Raw genomic sequence first — 23,732 nt, 5'->3', positions numbered from 1 at the left:
TCCTCGAGGGCGGCCGGGACCAGGGGAAGAGGATAACTCTCTCCACAGTAGCAAAAAGAGCGCGAGAGTTGTTTAAGTTACTGTTTATAAGGTTTGAGAAGAAGGTGTGTCTAGCTGAGGCTAGTTCCACATTGAAAGCATGAAGGCTGTCTTTATAGATGTTATAGTGAATTTCAAGTTTTGTCTTCTGCAACATCCGCTCAGCTTTTCTGCATTGTCTTTTCATACTCTGAACTGCTGTTGATTTTCTCCATGGTGATTTTTGTCTGCCATTCTTCTTGCAGACCCTTGCCGGAGCAATATCATCAATAACATTCTTAACTTTTGAGTTAAATGAATCCAGGAGAAGATCAACAGTGTCTGCAGAAATGCTTGGTGTTAAAGATATAGCCTTCATAAATAGCGCACTAGTGTTCTCGTTAATGCATCTCTTTCTGACAGAGACAAATCTAGATTCAGTGGTAACAGAGATCAATATATCAAAGAAAATCCAGAAGTGATCAGATAGTGCTACATCCTTAATAACAATGGATGAAATGTTTAGACCTCTACTGATGAGTAAATCTAGAGTGTGTCCACGGTTGTGTGTGGGTCCCTGCACATGCTGGATCAGGTCAAAAGTGTTTAAAACAGTTATAATTTCTTTTGCAGTTTTGATTTCTGCATTATATATGTGAATATTAAAATCCCCTGCAATAGTAAAACAGTCAAACTCTGAGGAAATCATTGATAACAGTTTTGTGAACTCTTCAACAAAAGCTGGAGAGTATTTTGGAGGCCTGTAAATAATGATAAACAGAATGCGTGGAGCACCTTTCAGCATAATACCTAGGTATTCAAAAGACAAATACTGACCAAATTAAACTTGCTTGCATTGATAAACATCTTTAAATTACCTCTGTCTAGTGACCAAGACTGACGAGTTTGTGGGTATGAAATCCATATACCTGGTCCGTACGAGACTTGAAGTATTAGGAATCCAAATGAACAAGTACAAGATCAAAGAGTTAAAAAGAATAATCAGATGTCTAGATAACTTATCCTATGAATGATCTGTAATAACTAGTATTTTAACCCAAATTTGAGGTCATAAATAAAATGGAATCAGGTTAGAATTTAATAGAAATTAAATTACTTTGCACACCAAAAAGACAGAACGTGCAGGAAACCTTCAGCCACCATTGGATACCTTCCTTGGGCCAACTGGGTGGGCCTTACAGCTATCATTCACTAATGATGCTGTACAATTTGTGGATTTATATGTGGAGAAAACGTTACTAAAACATAAATTTGTCCTTAGCCAGCTCACTCAAATGTAGATTAATCTGGATTATTGTAGTATGAAGGAGCGAGCATGTGCCCACAGCTACTAATTTGTTGTATAAAATGTGCCAAAACCACTTCCATATTAGAACATTCTGTGCAACATCACTACTCACTTCTCTCACTCTTGAGTATTCTGTCTGGTCTGAGAGCATCTGCAGCAAAATTGTCAAATAATGCAAAGTGTGCCATTATGAAAAGCAGTAAAAACAAAACAGTTTCTAAGCAAGTAAATGAAGCATTGTTTACAAACAGGTTGTCACGAATCTGGTCTGCACTTCCGTTCATTCACCACCAGAGGTCACTCACTCACCACATTGACTTTCACACCACACATCACAATGGACTACGTTTCCCATCAGCCATCTCACCAATCACACGCTCACCTGATCACACGCACACAGCTGTAAACAATCACACTCTCTACTTAAACCCTGGACTTTCCTTCCGTCACTGCAGAGTATTGTATGCATTATCGCTGCCCTACAGAGCCCCGTTAGTTTTCCTAGTCTAGTCTAGTCTAGTCTAGTCTAGTCTTGCCTTGCCTTGCCTTGCCTTGCCTTGCCTTGCCTTGCCTTGACTTGCCTTGCCTCGCCTAGCCCTGCCTTGCCTTGCCTAGCCCTGCCTTTGTTCGGATTGTTTCCCCCTGCCTGGACTATCGCTGACGTTTTGGATTACCTCTCCTGTCTCGCCCCTTTGAATACTGTTCGCCGATCGTCGGCCCACGCTTGTCTTTGTTTACTCTTTGTCTCGCCCATGTTATACCTGTTTGCCATTGTTTGACCCTGCCTGTTATGACCACGTCTCTGCTCAATAAAAGTCTGCAGATGGATCCGCACGTCTCACGTCTCGTCAGCCCCGTGACACAGGTTCCCAGAGCAGGTTTTTGCTCCTTTTTCCACTTTTCATGCAAATCAAGATGGCTTACTTATACTTGTCTCTGCACATTAAAGTGCAGCAGGAAGAGAGTATTTTAACATCAAAAAATGTAATGTCACACATTACCTTTTACCATAATAATGAGACTGTATTTTAAAACATACTGAAGAACACTTAAAAAGTTTAAGTTAAAATTTAAATCTCTAAAGTATAAATCTACTTTGTGAGAATTTGGGTTAAAGAATAACACCCAAATGTCATTGTAACATGGTGGACTGATCTTTGAAGGCTTCCAGACAGCTGCATTTTTTGAAGGAGTGACAAAAATACTGGGGTTGCCCAACTCAACTGCCAGTTATACTGCCAAAATTGAGATGCCGGATGATGATTATGACAAAACCCAAAGAGAAGGAAAACAATGAGGTGAAAAGAAGTCAGCCCTTATGAATTTCTGCAATGAAAACACTTTCCAGAAGAGGTTTCTACTGCCAAGTCACAGCCAGTCAGTGGGCTTTTACTCAGAGGTTCTCACCCCAGCACATGGTGTTTAATGAGCAAGCCTGATATGTCAGACAGGGCGATGCTGGGGAAACCGTTTCCACATGCTGTAACATTGAGGAGACCTGCTGGTTAATGGGAGGTCAAGATGCCAACTGGAGCATTCTCACCTTCCTGCTTAACAGCTCCAATCCTTCCTGCCAGCACCGCTGTGAAAATAATCTTCTAATGAGTCTGACTTTCAAAAATAAGTCAACTTAAAAAAAAAAAAAAACAGCCAAAACTCATAGTGAAGGTGGGATCTGGAGTCAACCAGGGCCTTATTACATGGTATGACCAGGGGCGGACTTAGCGATTTGGGGGCCCTAAGCAAATTCCAGGTATGGGGCCCCCATACAATAACTATGTGTCCTTTTATGCTTAACCCCTATTTTGCTCGATCGCTCTAGTTTTTAGTTTATTTATCCCTTCACAACCAGTAATTAGTCAACTTGCTGCTGTTCTAAAGCCAAATTAGGCTACCTTTTTTTTTTTTTTTTTCCGTTTCACAAAAAGAAGACATTATCAAAAAATACAGAAAGAAAGAAAGAAAAGAAAAATGCTTGCACTTGTCCATTTAATAAATTGTAAAAATGTTCAATCTTTTTACAAACATAAAACTATACCATGCAATTCATTCCATATTCCAAGTGTTTATAACCCCTATTTTGCTTGCTCGCTCTAGTTTATAGTTTATTTGTACTGTCACAACCAGTAATTTGTCAACCTGATGCTGTTCTAAAGCCAAATTTGGCTTGCACTTGTCCATTTAATAAATTGTAAACCTTTCCAATCGCAAAGAGCGCTCCCTCATAATCACTATAGCTGACTCTCACTTCAATTCACTGCGATCTCACGACGTTCCGTTAATAAGCTCTACACTGCACAATTAATCTCTTATTTACATCGTATCTACACTTTGTTATAATGAGATGATCCCCGAACTTGCAGAACTCGCAGCACTTGACAAAAACTCGGCATTTTGATTGGTAAGTGGATTCTAACTTAAACACTTCTGGTCACTGCGTTCAAGAAATCAGCGCATATGTCTGTGAGCGGCTATATTGCTCAACGCTGCAGATATGTTTCGCCAATATCAGATGGGGCCCCCTGATTCCACGGGGCCCTAAGCGGCAGTTTACCTCGCTTATTGGTTAAGTCCACCCCTGGGTATGACTCACAGAAGGTGAGATTTAAAGGTGCTGTATGTAAGTTTTTGACTCTTCTAAAGCCAAAAAAATCATAATATGTTTTTATATATGTAGATATTTAGGAAACATGTTATGTTTACATAGCTGTTTCTCTGAAATTAATACAATATCCAGTAATTCTACTCTGAAATGTGCGTTCCAGGGCGGAATGCCTTTGTTTTTGCAGTACCCATTTCAGCCGCTAGCTGTCAATCTTACATACTGCACCTTTAATTCAGAAATGTCTGTTTTTGGCTCTTTAAAAAGAGATGAGATGTCAGGAGTTCAGATACAGTGGAGGAAAAAATTATTTGATCCCCTGCTGATTGTGTACGTTTGCCCACTGACAAAGAAATGATCAGTCTATCATTTTAATGGTAGGTTTATTTGAACAGTGAGAGACAGAATAACAACAAAAAAAAATCCAGAAGAACGCATTTCAGAAAAGTTATAAATTGATTTGCATTTTAATGAGTCAAATAAGTATTTGACCCCTTCGCAAAACATGACTTAGTACTTGGTGGCAAAACCCTTGTTGGCAATCACAGAAGTCAGACGTTTCTTGTAGTTGGCCACCAGGTTTGCACACATCTCAGGAGGAATTTTGTTCCACTCCTCTTTGCAGATCCTCTCCAAGTTATTAAGGTTTCGAGGCTAACGTTTGGCAACTCGAACCTTCAGCTCGCCTCCACAGATGTTCTATGGGATTAAGGTCTGGAGACTGGCTAGGCCATTCCAGGACCTTAATGTGCTTCTTCTTGAACCACTCCTTTGTTGCCTTGGCCGTGTGTTTTGGGTCATTGTCATGCTGGAATGCCCATTCACGACCATATTTTCAGTGCCCTTGCTGGCTTCAATGCCCTGGCCCTGACCGTCCATCGTCACTTTGATGCGGTGCAGTTGTCCTGTCCCCTTAGCAGAAAAACACCCCCAAAGCATAATGTTTCCACCCCCAGGTGAAAAACAAGTGTACTTCCATAATGTACTTAAAGTGCTCTTTTTCGCGCACTAATTTTGCACTTAATATACTAAAAATGATTCTTTAGTACTTCTTAAGATAAACTTAAGATCATCTAAGTGTACTCAACTGTGCTATTTTGAGACATCATGAATATGAACTAAAATGCACTTTTAACATACTATCTCTGCATTTAAAAAATGTATTTAGTTACCACTTGTAGCACACTTGAACTCATCTTTCATACACTAGTACACTCAAGTGTATGTTAAAAGTGCATTTTAGTGGGCAGCCACGTCATCATTTTTAAAAGTCTCCGTTTTGGTCCGTTTACACTGAAACACAACCCCAGAGTTTTCAAACTAAAACAGGGTCTGCAGCGTTTTCAAAATCTCCGTTTTCGAGGGTCCAAAACGCCGGAGTACTGTAAACAACAGGTGTAACCATAGCAAAAGTTATGCGTTTTAAAACAAAAACGAACTAGTGTAAACTTAGCCAAAGTGTGAATTTGCATTCTCATTAAGCCCATCTGCTGTTCTCTTTCATAGGTTCACTCTACGCTGCATATAGCGATAATGCAATGGAAACACCCCTTGGGTGTGCCAAATGTTTGAAGCATATATAGAATCACAGCAATTAAATGGCTGATGGTGCGGGTGATGCCTCTGTGACGCTACATCACTCACTGTAATACTAGTGAACGCACCATCCGCTCCACCATTTCCTTCCATCAGAAGCGATTCATTTAGCCCATCTGAAGTGGTTCATCTGGCTCGTGTTTTCTGGAAAATTTGGCCAAATGGCTTATTTGTACTTCAGCGACTGCATTCAGTAGAACATTTGTTCTCCTTGCGGTGAAGTGCAATGGATCTCCATCGCTGCCAGCCACCGTGCTCTTCCTTTATTGTAAGCAAGTTTTGTGGGAATTTTAGACTTAAATCTCTCCGCACAAAGCTTGCAGTCTTTGATAAAGAGTCATCAGCTCTCCGCCGTCGCGTTGCTTTGAAGGCCTCTGAGATTTTCATGAATCCAAGACCTGGGGTTTGGATGTTAAGCTTGAGGCTATGGCATTTCTGAGTGGCCTTAACTCTTGTCCAGCTTGGAAAGCTGCCATTTTTCTGTGATCGGCGTCATGAGATTTCCAGATTCTGGAAGCAGCATTTTTTTTGCTTGCCTCACGAATATAGCGGCTGCTGACTTCACCAACCTTGTTGGTTCTGTGGAGCAGGGTTACGCTGCTATTCCAATGATTGAGTACACCTTTCACCTTTCTCAGTCCCATCCTGGAAGTCCTGCCCTCTTCTTCCAACTAAGCCCTGTAGGACCACTTCTGCCCTTATCGGGAAGTCCTACATGATGGCTGGTCAAGCGAGTGGCACTTCATACCATGACCATTCTTCAGGCCTATCAAGCGGATGTCCTGAAGGAGATGGAAGAGGGGGGGTCTGACTCCAGAGGTGGTCAAGGAGCTCCGTAGGGCTACGGTCTTGCCGTTGCATGCAGCTAAGTACACAGCACAAGCGGTTGGGCGTACAATGGCAGGATTGGTGGCTGCTGAGTAGTGTTGTCACAGTACCAAAATTTCTGTATTCAGTACCAATTCCAGTGAAAATCCACGGTTCTCGGTACCAATTTCGGTACCAAAGCAAAACACAAAAACATGCTAATTAAAAAAACACATTATTTTTATTAATAAAGTTAAACAAAAATAAACTGTACAAAAATCAATGCCATTCTTTATGCTTATTTAAAATTGCTTCAAGTTATTCCACAAGAGAGAATTAGCTTTATTGCCAGGTATGTTTACACATACGAGGAATTTGTTATAGTGACACAAGCTCCACAGTGCAACAGAATGACATCAACAGGACAGGACACAGATAATGTAATAAAAGTATGAAAAAAAAGTAAACAAGTTTCAACCAAAAGTTTTTGTCATATTTCTGCTGCCGCTGAAAAACAACTGTAAACTGTTGTCTGTTTTAGGGTTTGCTGGTGTGTTTCATGATCTTCCTCAGCCTGCAGCTGTAAAAGGAAAATATAATATAAGTAAAGCAATGGGCTGAATCTGACCAAATGCAACATTAGATCATCGACTCCAGTTAAAATATAAAATTTCAGTAAACAACAAACCTCAGCTTTTATAATAAATTTAGATAAGATTACATATTTTAAGACAAGTGTATATCAAACAGATATTAAAAGCACTTTACAATAAGATTCCATTTGTTAGAAAACATGACCTATCGATAAACAAAAGTTATATAGCAATTATTCTTCTTAGGGTTGATTTCAAAATGTACTAATACATAAAATAAAAAGTTCAATCTGTTAAAATTATTTAATGCACAATGACCAAACATGAATGATCAAGTGTTTGTATTAAATAAAATTCACAAACATTAATTAATGTTGTAAAAATATATTGTTCACTCCAGGCCCGGCTCCAGAATCAAATCACAGGGTGCTTCTTAAATTAGTGAGGGTGCTTTAACACACACACACACACACACACAAACACATATATACATATATATATATATATATATATATAACTCGTGCTGGCAAAATTAGTCGGAATGCGCACGGTCTAATTTTGAGCTACAGACAAAAAAAAAAAAAAGTGAAAAATGTCAGTTTTGGTCGAATTTGAGGTTTTCACAAAATGTAGTTAATTAAACCATCTTCTAGCCATCCCAATGCTTCAAATAGTAATTAAACATCTAAAATGAACTTTATTCAAACTTTATTCCAAACCAGTGAAATGTGATTTTTTAAACCCAAGGATCTGACTGACATTCGCAAGGCGCGTACATAAGACGTGCCTTTCCGAGAGCGCGCGATCTCCCTATAAAGTATATTATTGCGAAATATGGCTTGGCAAGATTCACACAAACATAATGTTGTCTTACATGAACGTTTAGTTAATGGTTGGGGGAAAGTCTGATGTGTAACATTATATTGGATCCGTGCATTAGGTCTTAATATAGATCTGTCTCAATGTCAATCAAACATTAAAAGAAAAGACGGCATCACTCCTCGCTCTTGATTAAACTACTGTTTATTTGCATTTTTGTTCTTGTTTTTAATAACAACTATAAAATAAAATAGCTATATTAATAATAATATAGCCTAGTAATTATTTTAAAGAAAAGAATAGGAAGAAAATATGCAAAGTTGCTTGGTGAGTTTGCTTTGGAATCTTCAGAAAACTTAAACTCTAGGCTATTTCTCAACTCAATCTAACTCAATCGCCTTCAAACTCATCATTTGCTCAGTCGATTTTTTTCCGATTCCAACTAATGACATATCATTTTGAAGGCATTTAAATGGAGAATGTGAAAATAAAAATAAGTCATTTTTGAAAAATTGCTTATTACCGACTCATTTGCCAGTACGGGTCACACACATATATAGGCTCCCTTTCTAATCACTAAAGGCTGTCATTCATCTTAGTTCATCGCGATCTCACAAACTTACGTTATAATTAATGAAGTTCTCTACGCTGCACAGTGAATCTCTTATTTACATCGCGTCTACAGTCTCTTCTGAGACTATTCGTACGGAACATAACACCTGAACAAAAACTCTGGCAATTTAAGCGGTAAGTGGATTCTATCTTAAACTTCTCTGATTTGCTGTTAGGTTCAAGAAATCAACAGATATGTCTGTGATTGGATACAATGCTCAACGCTGCAAAAACATGTTGAAATAGTTTGGATAGTTTGCCAAATCTGCAATAAAATGCCATTATTTCAGCTTTAAATGAGGGTGCTTTTGATTTCGTTTGAGGGTGCCTAACTAGCTAAAAAAAAAAAAAAAAAAAAGAAGAGCCCAGAACTGCTTTTCTGACAGACTGATATGACATAAACACTGTTAACCATTTGTACATTCTCTAACATGCATATTTTAGATTCACAATTCATTTAAAAGCCTCTGGTGTGTGGAAATAGTAAATACCATGTCCTCCTTTTTTTTTTTTTTTAACCCTAATAAAAGTTATAGGCGCATTAAATAGTTAATAAAGAAACTTAATTCTAATGCTATAGCTTTAGCCGTGCTTATGCTAACATTAACTACGCTAATGGCGACCTTTACTTCAATCCGACATTCAAATTAAAATATGGAATAATATTCATAACAAAAGTTCTAAATATTAAATTGAAACTTACCTGCTTGAGCTCTTTCATTTGATCCGGGTGTCGGTCTTTAAAGTGTTTTGTTAGTTTGATGTGTTTCCTCTTGATGTCGGATAGCGCATCAAGAACCAGGTTGACCAGGTAGACTACTCGGTGCCACCGGTACTTAAAAAAACCTGGTACCGTGACGTTTTAATTTTTTTAGTACCAACTTGGTACCGAAGTACCGGGTCTTTTGACAACACTACTGCTGAGCAACCTTTTAACCTTTGGTTAAATCTTAGAGAGATTTACAAGGAGAAGAAAGTTTTTCTCCTTGATGTCCCTATCTCCCAATCAGGTTTATTTGGTGGTCAGCTCAATAGTAGACAAATTTCATACCACTAGGACTCAATCGGCTGTCCTTAAGCAATTTAGGTGGAGGAGGGCTCGCAAATCTTCCAACCCTACCATCGCAGCTAGGGACCGCTCCACGCTCAGGAAAGAAGGAGTGATGAACCGGTGTATTCCCCACCTCACACAGTTTGGGAAGCTCGTGGTCACCCCTCGACCTGTCAGCACCCGTGTAAGCAGATTGAGCTGATGCGCTCGGCTAAAGCCATGACTTCAGCTTCTCTGGGTCATTCGTGATCAATGACACCATTTCAGGGGTTTTGGACAGATTGTCCAAAGATATCTGTCCCCCCTGAAATGCTCTTCAAGTGTAGATCTGCCAAGCGTGTTTTGTTGTGCAGACATTGTTCGGCCTCGCTCTCTTCCGGTATTAAAGGAAGGAGACCTGGATCCTGGTTCTGCATCACCTGAATTTTTCCCTTCTCAAAGTGAAGTTCAAGATGCTGACACTGAAAGCTATTCTGGCTCAGATTCGTGTAAGAGATTGGTTCATCACTGTAGACCTGAAGGATGCTTATTTTCATATTCAGGTTGTTCAGCAACACAGGAGGCTCCTCAGGTTCGCCTTTGGGTGAAAAAGTACCAACATCGGGTTCTCCCTTTTGGTCTGCCTTTGGCTCCACGTACATTCACAACGTGTATTGTGTATCTGGCCCTGCTGAGGCTCCAGGGCATCCATGTGCTCAACAACCTGGATGACTGGCTCATCCTGAACCAATCCACGGAGTTGGTGTGTTGTCACAGGGACATTCTTCTTCACCACCTTCTATCTCCTGGCCTCAGGCTGAACACCGAGAAAAGTGTTACACTCCTTCTCGGAGGACCGTTTTCTTGGGGGTCCAGCTCGATTCTGTCTTGATGCAGGCCGTTTGGCTCCCGCTCAAGTTCCCCGTGTCAGAACAAGTTTGGTCCACTTCAAGCACATGTCGCAGGCTCCTGGGTCTCATGGCAGCAGCTTCTGTACTGCCCCAGGGCTGCTTTGTAAGAGGCCATTTCTGTGGTGGATGAAGCTCAAAAGAGTTCGCTCCTCGTGGTCGGCCCTCCACCTACTGAGAGTGTCGCGCAGTTGCTTTCGTGCCCTCTCGATATGGCAGGATCCTTGCTTCCTGGTTTTCCATCACCAAGTGATAATGACGGACCCGACAGAACTTCTTCGGCAGGAAATCTGAGGAGCAGATTAATACTAGTTCACTAGTATTAGAGTGAGTGATATAGCATCGCCGAGGCAGCGCCCATTCCATCAGCCCATGAAGTGGTGTGATTCTATACGGGCTTCGTTCCCTATTCAGAGAACATGGGTTACACAAGTAACCTGAAATGTTTTTGTTTAATGCAGATGTGTTTTATGTAGCATAATTTCACAAAGCTGAAGTCAAACCATTCTGTTTTTGCTTCAAATTTTGAAATTATTTTCCTTTTTTAGACTGTAAATATTGAGGGTGCATTTTTTTTTCATGTCACATTTGATGTCTCTAAGCCAGTATTTTAAGTTTTGGCATACAAAAAAAGCATACATATGCACAATCTCTATCATGGCAGACAAATGCAACATAAATCACACAAGAGACACGTTGTGTCGACCCACCCATCTATTACAGTGACCACACTAGCACAAAAACTTGTCAGCAAACAAAAAAATTAGCACCACGCTGTGTAGTCATTGTGACAGACACACACAGAGACACTTTAGAAACCACAAAAACAACTGTTAATACTGAAGTACAACATTTCACTAAATCCCAATAAAAACAATCTGACTGTTCCTAAAACAACAGTGCCATCATGTGGCTAAAAGATCAAGAATCTGAAAACATAAACCGTAACCATAAAGGTTTTAATTATATTGTACCAAATGTACACTGCAAAGATGGCACTGAAGTGCTTATTAAGTGGCAATTACTTTAGGTGTCTTTACAAAGACTGTTTACTGCTACTTTAAGGTGACATAAATTCATTTCCACAGCAATTACAACTATACTTTGACACAAGGGGCTGAGATGGATCTGAGCAGGCATAATTTAGTCTGACTTTTATGTGGCATTGCGCTTTTACACTGTTTTTTTTTTAGCAGGCACAGAGTAACCCTGTGTAAAGACACCTTTAAAGGTGTTCTGAAACACCAATGCATTTTTTTGGTAAATCAAGGAATTGAAATGAAAGATTTTCATTTCGCAGTGTATACCTATCATCTTGTTAAAAACAAATAATAATAACATTAAATTTACTGCAATATAAAATCATTATGAACGAATTGAACATAAGCATATCTTTACCAAAGCATTTGAAACTGTCTATGCTAAATTAAACCAAAACTGCATTTTACAGACTTACTTGTACATAAAGTACAATGTAAAACTACCTGGTTTAAGGTTTGAGCCTGATGGAGAAGCTCTGTTCTTCTTTGTTCAGCCCTGTAGGTGTGATATGAGTTTTTCTGGCTCTGTATCACAAAAACCACATCCCGCAATTCTGCCAAAGAGGACAGAACAAGGAGAAAAAAATCAATACATTTTTCATGTGCCTCAATTAGATTTTAAATAATCTCTTTGATATTACAGGGTTTGTAACCTTTATTTTAAAAAAAAACAAAGAAAAAAAAAACATTCAATCTGGAGATATGTTTGAATATCTTCATGTATAAACGCAGGTAATTACATCCGACAATAATAACCTGTAATTAATAAAGATTATTGCAAAATAATCAGAAAGAAGAAGCCACACTGTGCAACTCACCAGTAAATTGGTCAAACATTTGTGGAACACTCCTTTCTTGTTTCTGTGAGAGACAATATTAATGTTTTATTCAGTTTAACTGCAATAATGTACATGCATTATGTACACGGCCACACACACCCGTTGGTTTTTATGTATTATGGGAACTCTCCATAGGCGTAATAGTTTTTACACTGAACAAACTGTATATAACTGTATATTCTATCCCCCTACCCCTAAACCTACCCCTCACAGAAAACTGTTTACATTTTTTCATTTTTAATAAAACATTATTTAGTATGGTCTTAGCTATTTTAATTATTAAATAATTAATAAACATAAACCATGTTTTTATACCAGTGTAATGCCCGTGTCATTATACAAATTTGTGTCCTCATAAATTATATGATCATGCAAAACACAACTTCAAACACAGTTGTTGTTGTTGTTTTTAACATACTGATAAATATTTGTAATGCATAGAGCTTGATTTAAATTAATATATTATGTGCATAATAGGGATAAATACAACATTAAAATGTTTCTTCTTACTTCTGAGATTGCGTCGTTAAAGGCATGGCAAGAAGGCACTAAGAGAGAGAAAATAAAGTTTATTTGTAAGCATCTACAAAATAACATTTCTAAAAAACACACACACAAACACAGGCTACAATTATTTTTTTACACAATTTTTTTTTTTTAAATTAGGTCCATTTTCATTTGGCTAAAAGTGGCCAGCGATGCTGATTATTATGGTGAGAATGTGTATGTCACCAACTCACCAAAGGAGAGCAGAGAGCAGCAGAAATACATGAAACACTGTCCAGCAGTATATCCAGACATAGCTTTGGGGAGCTTTAGGGTGTTAAGAAGCTCGTGGGAATAACGCCGTGTTGCCAACTTCTTTCAATGGAAAGTAGCTAAAGCAAGTTTGAAAAGTCGCTAAATGTCGCTAGATGATGTCATATGCTAATTAGCATATTCATGATGTCATCGCCGTCTTATTGCCTTTTGTTTGTCTCCCTGTGCTCACATACTGTATTTTAATGCATCCGAATTCTCAATAAAACTGTTTTCATTTATATATTTTACGGTTTCTGTTGTCAGACAACAGAATAAATATGAAATGATGACTGAAACGCGGCCCTTTAAGACTGCATAACCAGCTATCCCTTCCAAGACATTAATCCTGATTTATAATTGAGCCGTCGTCTGATGAAATCAAATAATACACATAAGACAAGACAAAAACAATTCCTGTGCTGTGATTTTGGCTATATTTGCATGTAAAATTAGAGAAGCAACATAATATCTATTTTAACTGCACGGGCTGCTCCTCTCAGCCGCTCGCTGAACAGAGCAGATGCAGAGAAAGAGGTGCGTGCGCGCTGACCTCGCGCCGGGGCGGCAGTACCAGCGATCACAGAGACTCACTAGGGTTTGTCCAAGAAGTCGCTAGATTTGTCGCTACTCGCTTTTTTTTTTTTTTGGAAAAAAAAAGTCGCTAGGGGTGTCTGAAAAGTCGCTAAATATGTTGGCAATGCCGGCTGCAGAAAGATGGAAATCGAATACACCAGAATCAAGCAGTGAAGTTGATAGGGTGCGCCCTCTACTGGTCAGCGGCGGCATGTAATAATGATCCCTTGCTGAAGGTAAATATTTATTTAAATAAGGCGGGCAATGAGATGGCCAGGATCGTACCATTTATTGACATTTCATTGCAACAGCTCATGCATAATGTATCCAAAACAGAGGTCTGATAGCATACAAAGGCTGCTAACACAAAGGTCGGACAACAGGCTATTCTGATTCTAGTCACCTAATGTGCCTTTGAGCAAATAAAATTCCCCGCTACTGGGGAACATGAGCTTAAAAAGAATGCATTATCTAAATGATAGATAGATAGATAGATAGATAGATAGATAGATAGATAGATAGATAGAGGCATTTGTCCTACATCATATTACCGATAGAGGGCGCAATAGACCTACTTACCTTCATACATCGCTCGTCTCATGACCGCATGGTAATGTAAACAAGCTGCAGGCTAGCCGGGGTGTGGTGACGCAATAGTGTGTCTTTTTTTTTTTTTTTTTAAATCTTCCATTGTTGTGGAGGTCTATTAATCATGTCAGGACAGTCGTCACCGAGAGACTACTAATGAACGAATAAAAACAAGGCACTCATTTACAAAACACGTCGTATAAGAAGATACAGCATGATTAATGCAATTTAAGGAATTGATTTGAAAGAATTAAAATGACATTGGTGGTCTTTCTATCATTATTTTATAGGATACGGTGTTTTGTTTCATGGATAATATTTATAAGAGGCAACAAGTTCAATTACATTAAAAACAGCCTGAGACACACTTGGGTTATTTTATATTATTTGGCATATTTGTTATAATATTGACAAGAATATAAAGGCAATGAGGAATACAGACAGGGTGATGTAATAAAAAAAAAGGGAATAATAAAAGATAAAAGGATGGGGATGAATTCATGTATAATGTACCAAATACAAAGTATGATGTTTAAATAATAATAAAAATGTAATTTTATCTAATGCGGTGAATGTCATTAGCAAATTAGTTAAAGAAAATTAAATCAATGCTCTACGACAACAACATATGCATGATATCACTGCATAAAACGTGTTTTCATTAGCATCTCTGTGTCATTTGAATGAATAATCAATAGATCATTTAGTCGCGACCAATAGGTCAGCCAAAAGCGGTCTACGTAAACCATCACCGGGGAAAGCTGATAGAAATCAAGTATCACGGCGAAGCTGACCCCTCAGCAACATGCTCTTTGTTGTCTAGGTAAGCATGGGCGTGGAGGCGGGGCTAATTTTACAACTCTGGGGTGGGCGGAGTCTCAGGTCCACTGATTGGATCAGATTTCAGCCCAGTGACTGAGAGGGGATTTTCTAGCAAATAAGAAACGCCCCCACCCCGTGCCGCGAAACTAACTTCAAACAACAAATGTGAGAGACTCGGCAGTCAGACACTCACTTACTTCTCACTCACATACAGAGAGGTACTGGAAACTTAAGCTTAATCGAACGGAGACGTCCGCATGTTAACAAGACGTTCTGGTCATTTGATTTAGATTAGGACCGAGTGGCTTTATTCGTTATCCCATGACGAATGCAATACTTACGTAAAACTATTACAATCTTATAGTTTGCGTACTGACAGTCAGCTGAGCCGAACAGGTGGTGCGCGTGTCAGGGTTTAGTATTAGGGACAGGGATTCAGATGTCCCATTCTCACAGAGATCTTCTTAGCAAGCAGTAGCCTAACAGTAGATTCAGTGGACAACAGGTTTTGTTCAACAGGCGCAGGGATGCCCGATGCAGGAACAGACATGGGGACGGACAGCGGGAGGATTCTGGGGGTGAAAGCTCCCGTGGCTCCCGCAGGAACAGAAAACACCCCTCCTTCGTCTCTGAGCAGCGGTCTTCAAGCTGACATCCTCCGAAACTTTTACCACACGAAAAGAGTTGGGAATTATCTGATCGGGAGGAAGCTGGGAGAGGGCTCGTTCGCCAAAGTGCGAGAGGGGCTTCACGCGATCACCGGCGAGAAGGTGAGAAGATCCAGTGTGTTTCGCTTTGACACACTGTTAGCTTATTATATCTAAATGACACTGTAAAATCGCATATTGATAGTGTTTTCAGTATACAAGTATACAATTTGTTTATATCATTCTGTAAGCAAACGAAAAGGAAAGCACAACACATCCAGTCAATATGCAGTAGTCTGAATCCATCCAAGACCATGACAATTGCATTTGTTATTTACTGCATTTATTCATATTATTGTCTGAATAAGAAATTGTTAGCTGTAAAAATAACACAACTGAAGCCTATACATGACTTGAATGCTGTTGCATTCTACAGCTAGTTCATCTATTTGTTCATGTCATTGTATGAATATAAAAATGACCACCAATGTAAGTTAAAGAGAAATAACATATGTCTAAATTGTTTTGGTCAACTGACTTTCCCCTCCCCTCAGTGTCTATGACAGGCAAAGGTAGTCTATGGACCATGACTCGAATGCCTTGTAATATGTTATTTAGTGATTCATTCCAAAACAAATGTTTAGTGTCATTAAGTTAAAAGCTGAATACCCAAAAGTCAGTTTATGTTGTCTTTGGCTGGCGAAGAATTTCAGAAACATCATCCCCTGATCATCAGGTTGAGTTGTTTCTCACTGGTCTCATGACATCACGAAAATTAAATTAGGTAACGGAGACAATCCTTAAACCAGCCATTCAGGATGAATGGAGAAATATTTATAATGAATAATAGTTTTTCACATTCACATATCAGCAAAAGGTCTGCTCAGTATGTGAAATCTACTAGGGTGTGTTTATTTATTAACATTGTTTTGTTGACTCTGTATGGCACTTCCTCTGTGAGTGGGGCGTGATTTTCTTTAGAACTGGCTGCTGTCTTCCTTGGAATGACATTCTATGGGCTGTAGCTGGTATTCGCATGAAGTTAATTGCACTTCCAGTGAATGACCTGAAATACCTTCTTAGCATATAGGGATTTGTTCAGCCTTCTTGCCTCCTTTCACTGTTGCTGTGGGAAGGAGAAGAGGTCTGTCCCGGGCGATGATGCAAACGCTAGCAATCACAAAGAGAAGCGAGGCTGCCTCGTGCTCCTCTTGTCTCTTGCCTCGCTCTCGTTCTCTGACATCACCTAGAAAAACAGACAGGGTGGGGCGGGGCTCACGATCGGTGGGCGATAGCACATGCTTCCCCCATGTATGTTGTGAGCATATCTAACCCACTTTCACCCTCGCCGCCTTTGTCTGCCGGAGAGAAAAACAACACGTTAGTCTGAGGCTCTGGGGGTCCCCCCGCGACCCCCCCTTTAACCATCGACCACCAATGGCCCCCATCAACAATGCTGGCAAAACACGGTGGTTAAGATCCAGTAATGTAGGATTAGTATTCTAGGGGATTGTTTAGGGAGGGGATTCTGCCCTTTTTTCTCGGTACGTCTTTTAACATGCACCTCAGTTGAAGTAATTGATCCAATTATCTTCTCAATTGGCCATGTATGACCGGTTTGCTCAACAGTTTCTTTTTGTACCTAATGATTTGTAGTTGCACGGCAGGTCACCTCTTGAACCCTCCCCGGGTCACACTCGGGGGGGCTCTTTTATCAAGGCTATTGTTACAGCATACAGAGGGACTTTCAACCCAGGACAAAGAAATCCTGTTTGATAAGGAACAAAGACCCTCCCCTCCCACCTTAATCAAAAATAACACAGTGAAATTATGCTAATTGTCTTATTTATGTTGTATATTACCGTAACGTTTTTCTTGGGGCTCTGTTTGACTCAATGTTTATACAGCATTAGTCGTTTACGGCATGTTGGTGACAAATGGGTGGCATTAACAAGCCATTTGGAGATTTTTCCTTCAATTGGAGGTGTTCCAATGGCTACACATCGGTCATTTGTCCTTATCCCTCCCCCACCAAGTCCTCTACAGAATCTCAGGGTCGAACATTCAACCCATGAGACGTGAGGAGACAGGCAAATAAGAGTCCTGTCTGTCTTTGTCTGGCTTGCCTCACCTGTTCAGGGCTGTTAGAACAATTCTGTACATCCACTAAACACTCCAGTTGTGTTTTATATATTGACTAAATCTTCTTTTTTATTTTTCCCCACAGGTTGCAGTGAAAGTGATTGACAAGAAGAAGGCCAAAAAGGACTCGTATGTCACAAAGAACTTGCGTCGTGAAGGAATTATTCAGCAGATGATCCGGCACCCCAACATCACCCAACTGCTGGACATCCTGGAGACGGAAAACAGCTACTATCTCGTCATGGAGCTCTGCCCTGGTGGAAACCTCATGAACCATATTTATGAGAAGAAACGGCTGGAAGAAAGAGAAGCCCAGAAATATGTACGCCAGCTAGTCATGGCAGTGGAGCACCTGCACAGAGCAGGAGTTGTTCACAGGTGAGAAACGAAGTGTGAGGTCATCGAAAGGGAACTTTAAATGAGACTTTCCAAAGAAACAAATAATAGTGAATTAATTTTGAAACCATGTGTTGATACTCCAGAGAATATTCTGTCTTTGCTATTGCTCAGATGGCTGGTTTGATAAATTAAGGTTGTTTAAATAAATTTTTCTGTCTTCATTTCAACAGAGACTTAAAGATTGAAAATCTCCTCCTTGATGAACAAGACAACATAAAGCTGATCGGTAAGCATTGTTTGAGATCTACATTATGCAAGATTTTTAAATGCTACTCAAAGAACAGCACAAAGTCTCAATGACTCCCAATGACACAAAGTGACATAGAAGTGTTCATCTTTAGCATGTGGTGAGGACTGATTGAGCAATCAGTATCTCATTAAAAACAAATGACCTCTCACCTCTTTGTGAGACGGCTGACAAATGCATGGCTTTTATTTAGCAGCTGTGTGTGACAGACAGGGTTAGTGTTGGGCAGCCATAAACCCCTTTGCACCCCTCCTAGTGGGAAGGTCAGTCCCTCTATGAGAAAGTACATGCAATTACCCTATCCCTGTTTCCCCTATACAGATTTTGGACTTAGTAACTGTGCGGGCATTCTGGGATACTCTGATCCCTTCAGCACACAGTGTGGCAGCCCAGCATACGCCGCCCCTGAGCTTCTCTCAAGAAAGAAATACGGGCCCAAAGTGGATGTCTGGTCAATGTGAGTTCAGGAAATGTGAAGTACCGTGTTCTAAGTTTGCATTTGTTAAATTTTTCTGACTTTGACTCTGTGTATGTGTTTCAATGTAGAGGGGTGAACATGTATGCTATGCTGACCGGTACCCTACCGTTCACCGTGGAGCCATTTAGCCTGAAAGCCCTGCATCAGAGGATGGTGGACAAGGATATGAACCCTCTACCTCCATCTATCTCTTCAGGTATTGAGAGAACTGCATCTCTGAGATTCCCAAAGGTTCTTTATGACCACAAAGGTCGCATTGAAACAAGAACAAGCTACTATTGCATGCTAAAAATAAGCTTGTGTCCTACCAATTAGGTTCTAATGGGCATCATGCTCCAACTGTTGAGCATGAATGCAGTCTTTGTCAAACTGCACCTTTTTTAGTCCAGTATGATGCTTTTGAATGCTAAATTGAAAACAATAGGGAGGGTCTGGTGCCCACTGGTGTTTTAAATATCTCGGGTGATAAAAGCCAAATCTTAATAAAGGAGAGAATCTTCATGATTCAGTGACTTCTCTCATGCTATTTTGTAGCCGGTTGCCAGCAACACGAAACCTGCTTGACATAGAAAATCATGCTTGAGTGCGAACAACATTTTTTTCCAATGCAGTGCCGTCGGCTCATAAACACAATGTTTACTGCAAACATGCCAGACAAGTAGTGACTAATTTTTTTCAACTACAAGAAAAACTAGTTTTAATTACAAGGGATGATTTGCTTTGTTCAGATTTTTTAACTGCATCTATTAACCTTAAGTAAATTGTTTCCATAGTATGTACCTTAAGAGTCATCTCATCTTTGTTCTTCATTGACTCATTTGATGCCAGCAGAATTCCAGATAAAATTAGTTTGACTACAGGATACAGTAAACATTACGGTTAATCGCATTATGTTTTCCATTACGTTACACTTACATGATTGTTCTCATTAACAGGTGGTTCATTCACTACTAAATCTGTGACTGGATATATTACTACAAGATAATGCAGTGTTGAAATGAGATTAGCCTCATTATATAACACCTGTATTTAACGTCTCAAGGACGCAAGGCTGTGCACTCATTGTTTGCCTTATGTAATATGTAAGAGAAAGGCTGAATAATCTTTCCCACAAGATAATGTGTTTGTCCTAATAAATAATGATTGATTTGTTCTAATAAATCAGTTAAACACAGCGACTGATCAAGGACCTTTTTTATTTTCTTAAAGAAAGATAGCACAAAGGCCTCATGTCTTCCTGTGTGTGTTCACAGCTGCCACCAGTCTGCTGAAGAAACTTCTCGAGCCTGACCCCGACAAGAGACCTAACGTCAACCAAGTGATGACAGACCCGTGGCTGCAGTTGGGAAACCCCCACACTGGAATTCCTTACTTAAATAGGTTAGTCACCTAATATGCTTGCAGGTCACAGTCAAATCTTGTCTCTTAGATCTTTTATGACTTATTATGGCCTAAAATATTTTGTTGTAACTTTCAGGATCCACATTGAGGAGATCAACCACACTGTTCTGCTCCACATGATAGAGAAAATGGACTACAAACACAGTGAGGTTCTGAGCGCGGTGCTCACTAACAAAGCTTGCCACACGCTGACTGTGTACTTCCTCCTCAACAACAAGATGAAGAGACTCTCAAAAGAGTACAGGGTAAGTTGGAGAAAACAATGACATCAACATGTCCTCCATAGAAGCATTTCAGTTCTGTCTCCTAAGTTTAACATTGTCTGTTCTCACAGGAGAAACAGTACAACAAGGAGGAGGAGAAAACGAGCGAGCTGTTCCAGACTCAATGGAGGAAGCACATCGAGAAGATTACGATTCCACCCAAGCAGACGCCCGCGTATCTCGCTGTGAACAAAGGTCCCATCAAGGAGAAGAAACACAGAAATGGTGAGAGCCTGAAACTAGACTATAGACACAGTACAACATAGACATGCATGAACCAATCATGTGGTTATGATTTGATTTGGCACACAACTGATATGTGATTTAGGAGTATGTGACAATAATGGTCTGAGAATGAGAATAAATACTACATATACGGTACAGGTATAATGGTACAAATTAAATATAGCTCTCTGTTGAAGGCAGTTATGAAATAAGCTCTGATACCTGAGGGATAATTCCAACATTTTTAGTTGGCAAACAGGGTGACAGTAAATCAAACTAGTAAACCCTTTAGGGCTGTTCAAGTTGTTATCACGTAGAAAGATCTCCGACATTTGAAGATTAGAGATGACTTCACCAGGCACATGTAAGACATGTATAGAAAACCTGTTCCACTCACTCGTACTTGCTCAATATAATGTGGAACACAGTACATTTAGTTGGAATTTTTTTCCTTAGATCGATAGTTCAGCCAAAAACTCCTCCATCACTTCCAACCTGTAAGATTTACTTTCTTTTGTGGAACACAAAAGATATTTTGAAAAATGTCTGTCCATACAATCAAAACCAATTGGGTTCTATGTTTTGCCTGATTTTCCTTTTATAGACAAGAACTGTCAAAAAAAAACATCTTCCCTTAAAGCAATTTAAAATGTCAAGTGCTAAACTGCAAAAGAAATTCTCTAGCCCAGCAGGCTTTCACTTTCTGTATGACAGAATAATGGAAATAGGAATAAAAAATATATCAGCACACTGATTCAGAACAGACCCAACTCAATTACTAAACAAACTCTTTCCTCTCTCATTTTCAGGTCTTCTGAAAGCTGTGACTGGAGGTTTTAAAGATGTTTACTCAGGACGTGATGGTTGCATCACCTCATCCTCTCTGGAGTACATGGAGATCCACCCCCTGTACCCGACCCCACAGTCGACCCCAACCCATCCTACACCCGAGACCCAGCCGGACCAGAAAGACAGCTCCAAAGATTCCCCAAAAGCTGTCAACGTCCCCGCTCGCCCACCTTCCTCCCTTGGCGCTCATTCCTGGGCTTCCGCAAGCAAGGATCCGAGCAAGGACACTCCTCCATCACCATGGTACAAACTGACCAACGGAGAGCTCTCTCCACCTCGACACGTGTCTGCTTTTCAGCCCGATAGTTCGTACTTGAAGAAGGCCACGATCCCAATCATACCTTTTCTCATCGTCAAACCTCAACCCAAGAAAGCTTCAGAGTGCACAAGCTACTCAGAGTCAACTGGTAGCCCACCTAGCAGCGTGGGTAGCGATGAACCCAACAGCCCACCTTTTCACATCATCAAACCTCAACCCAAGAAATGTCCTCCTGCTTCAGAGTGGTCAAGCTCCTCAGAGTCAAGCAGTATCCCGCCTAGCAGCAGGGGTAGCGATGAACCCGACAGCCCTCAGCAGCGCATCAAGTTCCCTTCCATGGGCATCGGGCAGATCTTAAAGAAAAAGTTTCAGCTGCCCCCCTTCAAGCCAGAGCGTGTGGTGGAAGTGGAGTCTCCAACTCCCTACCATCTGCAAACTCTGATCTGTGCCACAGGGGCTCTCAAAACCCTGTGCTGAGAAAAAGAAATATTAGATTATATAAAGTCAGATGTATGCAGTAACATGTTATCTTACCAACAATGCTCACAGTTTTTCAGTTGGGCTTCCCACACATATATATGGACTTATAGGCTCTGAACACTGTGTAAAATTAGATCTTGAGGTTACATAGCCCCAGGACAGTAGACACTGAGCGTCGAGTTCATATGCAGCAACACATACAACACGATTCTAGTCCAAGTGCCATGTAGCAGCTTAGCCACAACCTTTAACGCACAATTCTTCTCTGAAACAAAGCTGTCACTGCCCACAATAATGTGTGTACTAATATGTGTTCATGTACAGTAATACAACTAAGACTGTTAATGAATGGCTGGAGGAGTTTTTGACAGCGTGCTTATTTGATCAAACAATATTAGTGATTTTTAAGCTCTTACTGTATTTAACCTCAAATTGTAATGACACTCAGGTCAACAATGCTGAACTTTTCTAATTGCCTCACTTTTAACCTGTAGTTAAACTGTCAACATTTAATTGGAAGATGACATTCCTTGTTTTTCCTCTTTAGGGGATTGCTGGCATTTTGTATAGCCTTAAATACCTTGCATTCAGCCTTTGTGCTGTAATGGAAGATTTTCAGCGTTATTTGAACTCTTAGTGAATAAGATTCATTTTACCTACAAAGTAAATGTTGGGTGAAATAATAGATTGTGCAATAGTGTGTATATATTTGATGGCAGACCTGGTTATAACCAGGGTGGTGTTTTCTCTCCATAGAACACAAGTGTCTTTCATTCCATGTGTTTAAAGATGATTCATGCTGTCAATACACATTAGATTCACAAAGCAGACCTCTTTCACAGTCTTCACATGCACCGAAGAGTATAAGCTGTGAAAACATTTTTTCTCATCTCAGCTACACTTTTGCATGCATACCAGGATTTAAAAAAAAAACAATGTGATGTCAGTTTTTTGGTGACACGTCTTTGTACTTTTGTTACGGTGAAGAGGAATTTTAAGGTCTTTTGTAAGTTTTGTATTGATTTTGATTTTTGCCAAGTAAAAAAAAAAAAGATTTTCTAATGCTGTAAAAAAGATTTTAAATATTTATATTTAAAAATATTATTTCTGTTCTGAATTTTCTATTTTAAATCGGCATGTATTAATTCTTTGACACAAATAAATGCACAAAACTTAAATACAAATTTGTATTTCTTTTGTTCATACATACATAAAATGTCTCTTATTTGATGGTATTAAACAATTTGTCACAGAATCTAAATTCTAACAGTCATTTACGGAGAAACAGGTGACTTGGTGTAACTCTGTACGCTTTTCCCATGAGAACCCAGCAATAACCATTAAATGAGTGACAGCTGAAAGACTCCATGTCAGATAATCCAGTC

General features: G+C 39.8%; 2 protein-coding genes across 3 annotated transcripts in view; one reads left to right on the top strand and one right to left on the bottom strand.

Annotated features, from left to right (window-relative positions):
- The window catches only part of b3glctb (beta 3-glucosyltransferase b), a 53,475-nt gene extending 39,730 nt beyond the window's left edge, over positions 1–13,745 (bottom strand). The window contains exons 1-4 of the mRNA XM_058788759.1: positions 12,914–13,745; positions 12,684–12,721; positions 12,153–12,195; positions 11,779–11,888 (exon numbers count right to left, since the gene is read on the bottom strand). Of these exons, the coding sequence (XP_058644742.1) occupies positions 11,779–11,888; positions 12,153–12,195; positions 12,684–12,721; positions 12,914–12,974 (252 nt within the window). The 5' untranslated portion in view covers positions 12,975–13,745. The remainder of the gene's footprint in view (positions 1–11,778; positions 11,889–12,152; positions 12,196–12,683; positions 12,722–12,913) is intronic.
- Positions 1–23,509, top strand: part of hunk (hormonally up-regulated Neu-associated kinase) — a 50,521-nt gene extending 27,012 nt beyond the window's left edge. The window contains exons 1-10 of one of the 2 annotated variants that reach the window (XM_058788757.1): positions 13,765–13,783; positions 15,477–15,727; positions 17,832–18,124; positions 18,316–18,371; positions 18,714–18,849; positions 18,939–19,066; positions 20,124–20,250; positions 20,348–20,516; positions 20,606–20,759; positions 21,569–23,509. In XM_058788757.1, coding sequence (XP_058644740.1) covers positions 15,485–15,727; positions 17,832–18,124; positions 18,316–18,371; positions 18,714–18,849; positions 18,939–19,066; positions 20,124–20,250; positions 20,348–20,516; positions 20,606–20,759; positions 21,569–22,344 — 2,082 coding nt within the window. In that variant the 5' untranslated portion in view covers positions 13,765–13,783; positions 15,477–15,484 and the 3' untranslated portion in view covers positions 22,345–23,509. Of the gene's footprint in view, positions 1–13,764; positions 13,784–15,476; positions 15,728–17,831; positions 18,125–18,315; positions 18,372–18,713; positions 18,850–18,938; positions 19,067–20,123; positions 20,251–20,347; positions 20,517–20,605; positions 20,760–21,568 lie in introns of those variants that run through there. The other variant, XM_058788756.1, reaches the window with a different exon arrangement.
- Positions 23,510–23,732: the final 223 nt, after the last annotated feature.

The sequence above is a fragment of the Onychostoma macrolepis genome, chromosome 10, assembly GCF_012432095.1.
Source record: "Onychostoma macrolepis isolate SWU-2019 chromosome 10, ASM1243209v1, whole genome shotgun sequence".
NCBI lineage: Eukaryota > Metazoa > Chordata > Actinopteri > Cypriniformes > Cyprinidae > Onychostoma > Onychostoma macrolepis.
This window is presented reverse-complemented; position numbering and strand designations above follow the sequence as displayed.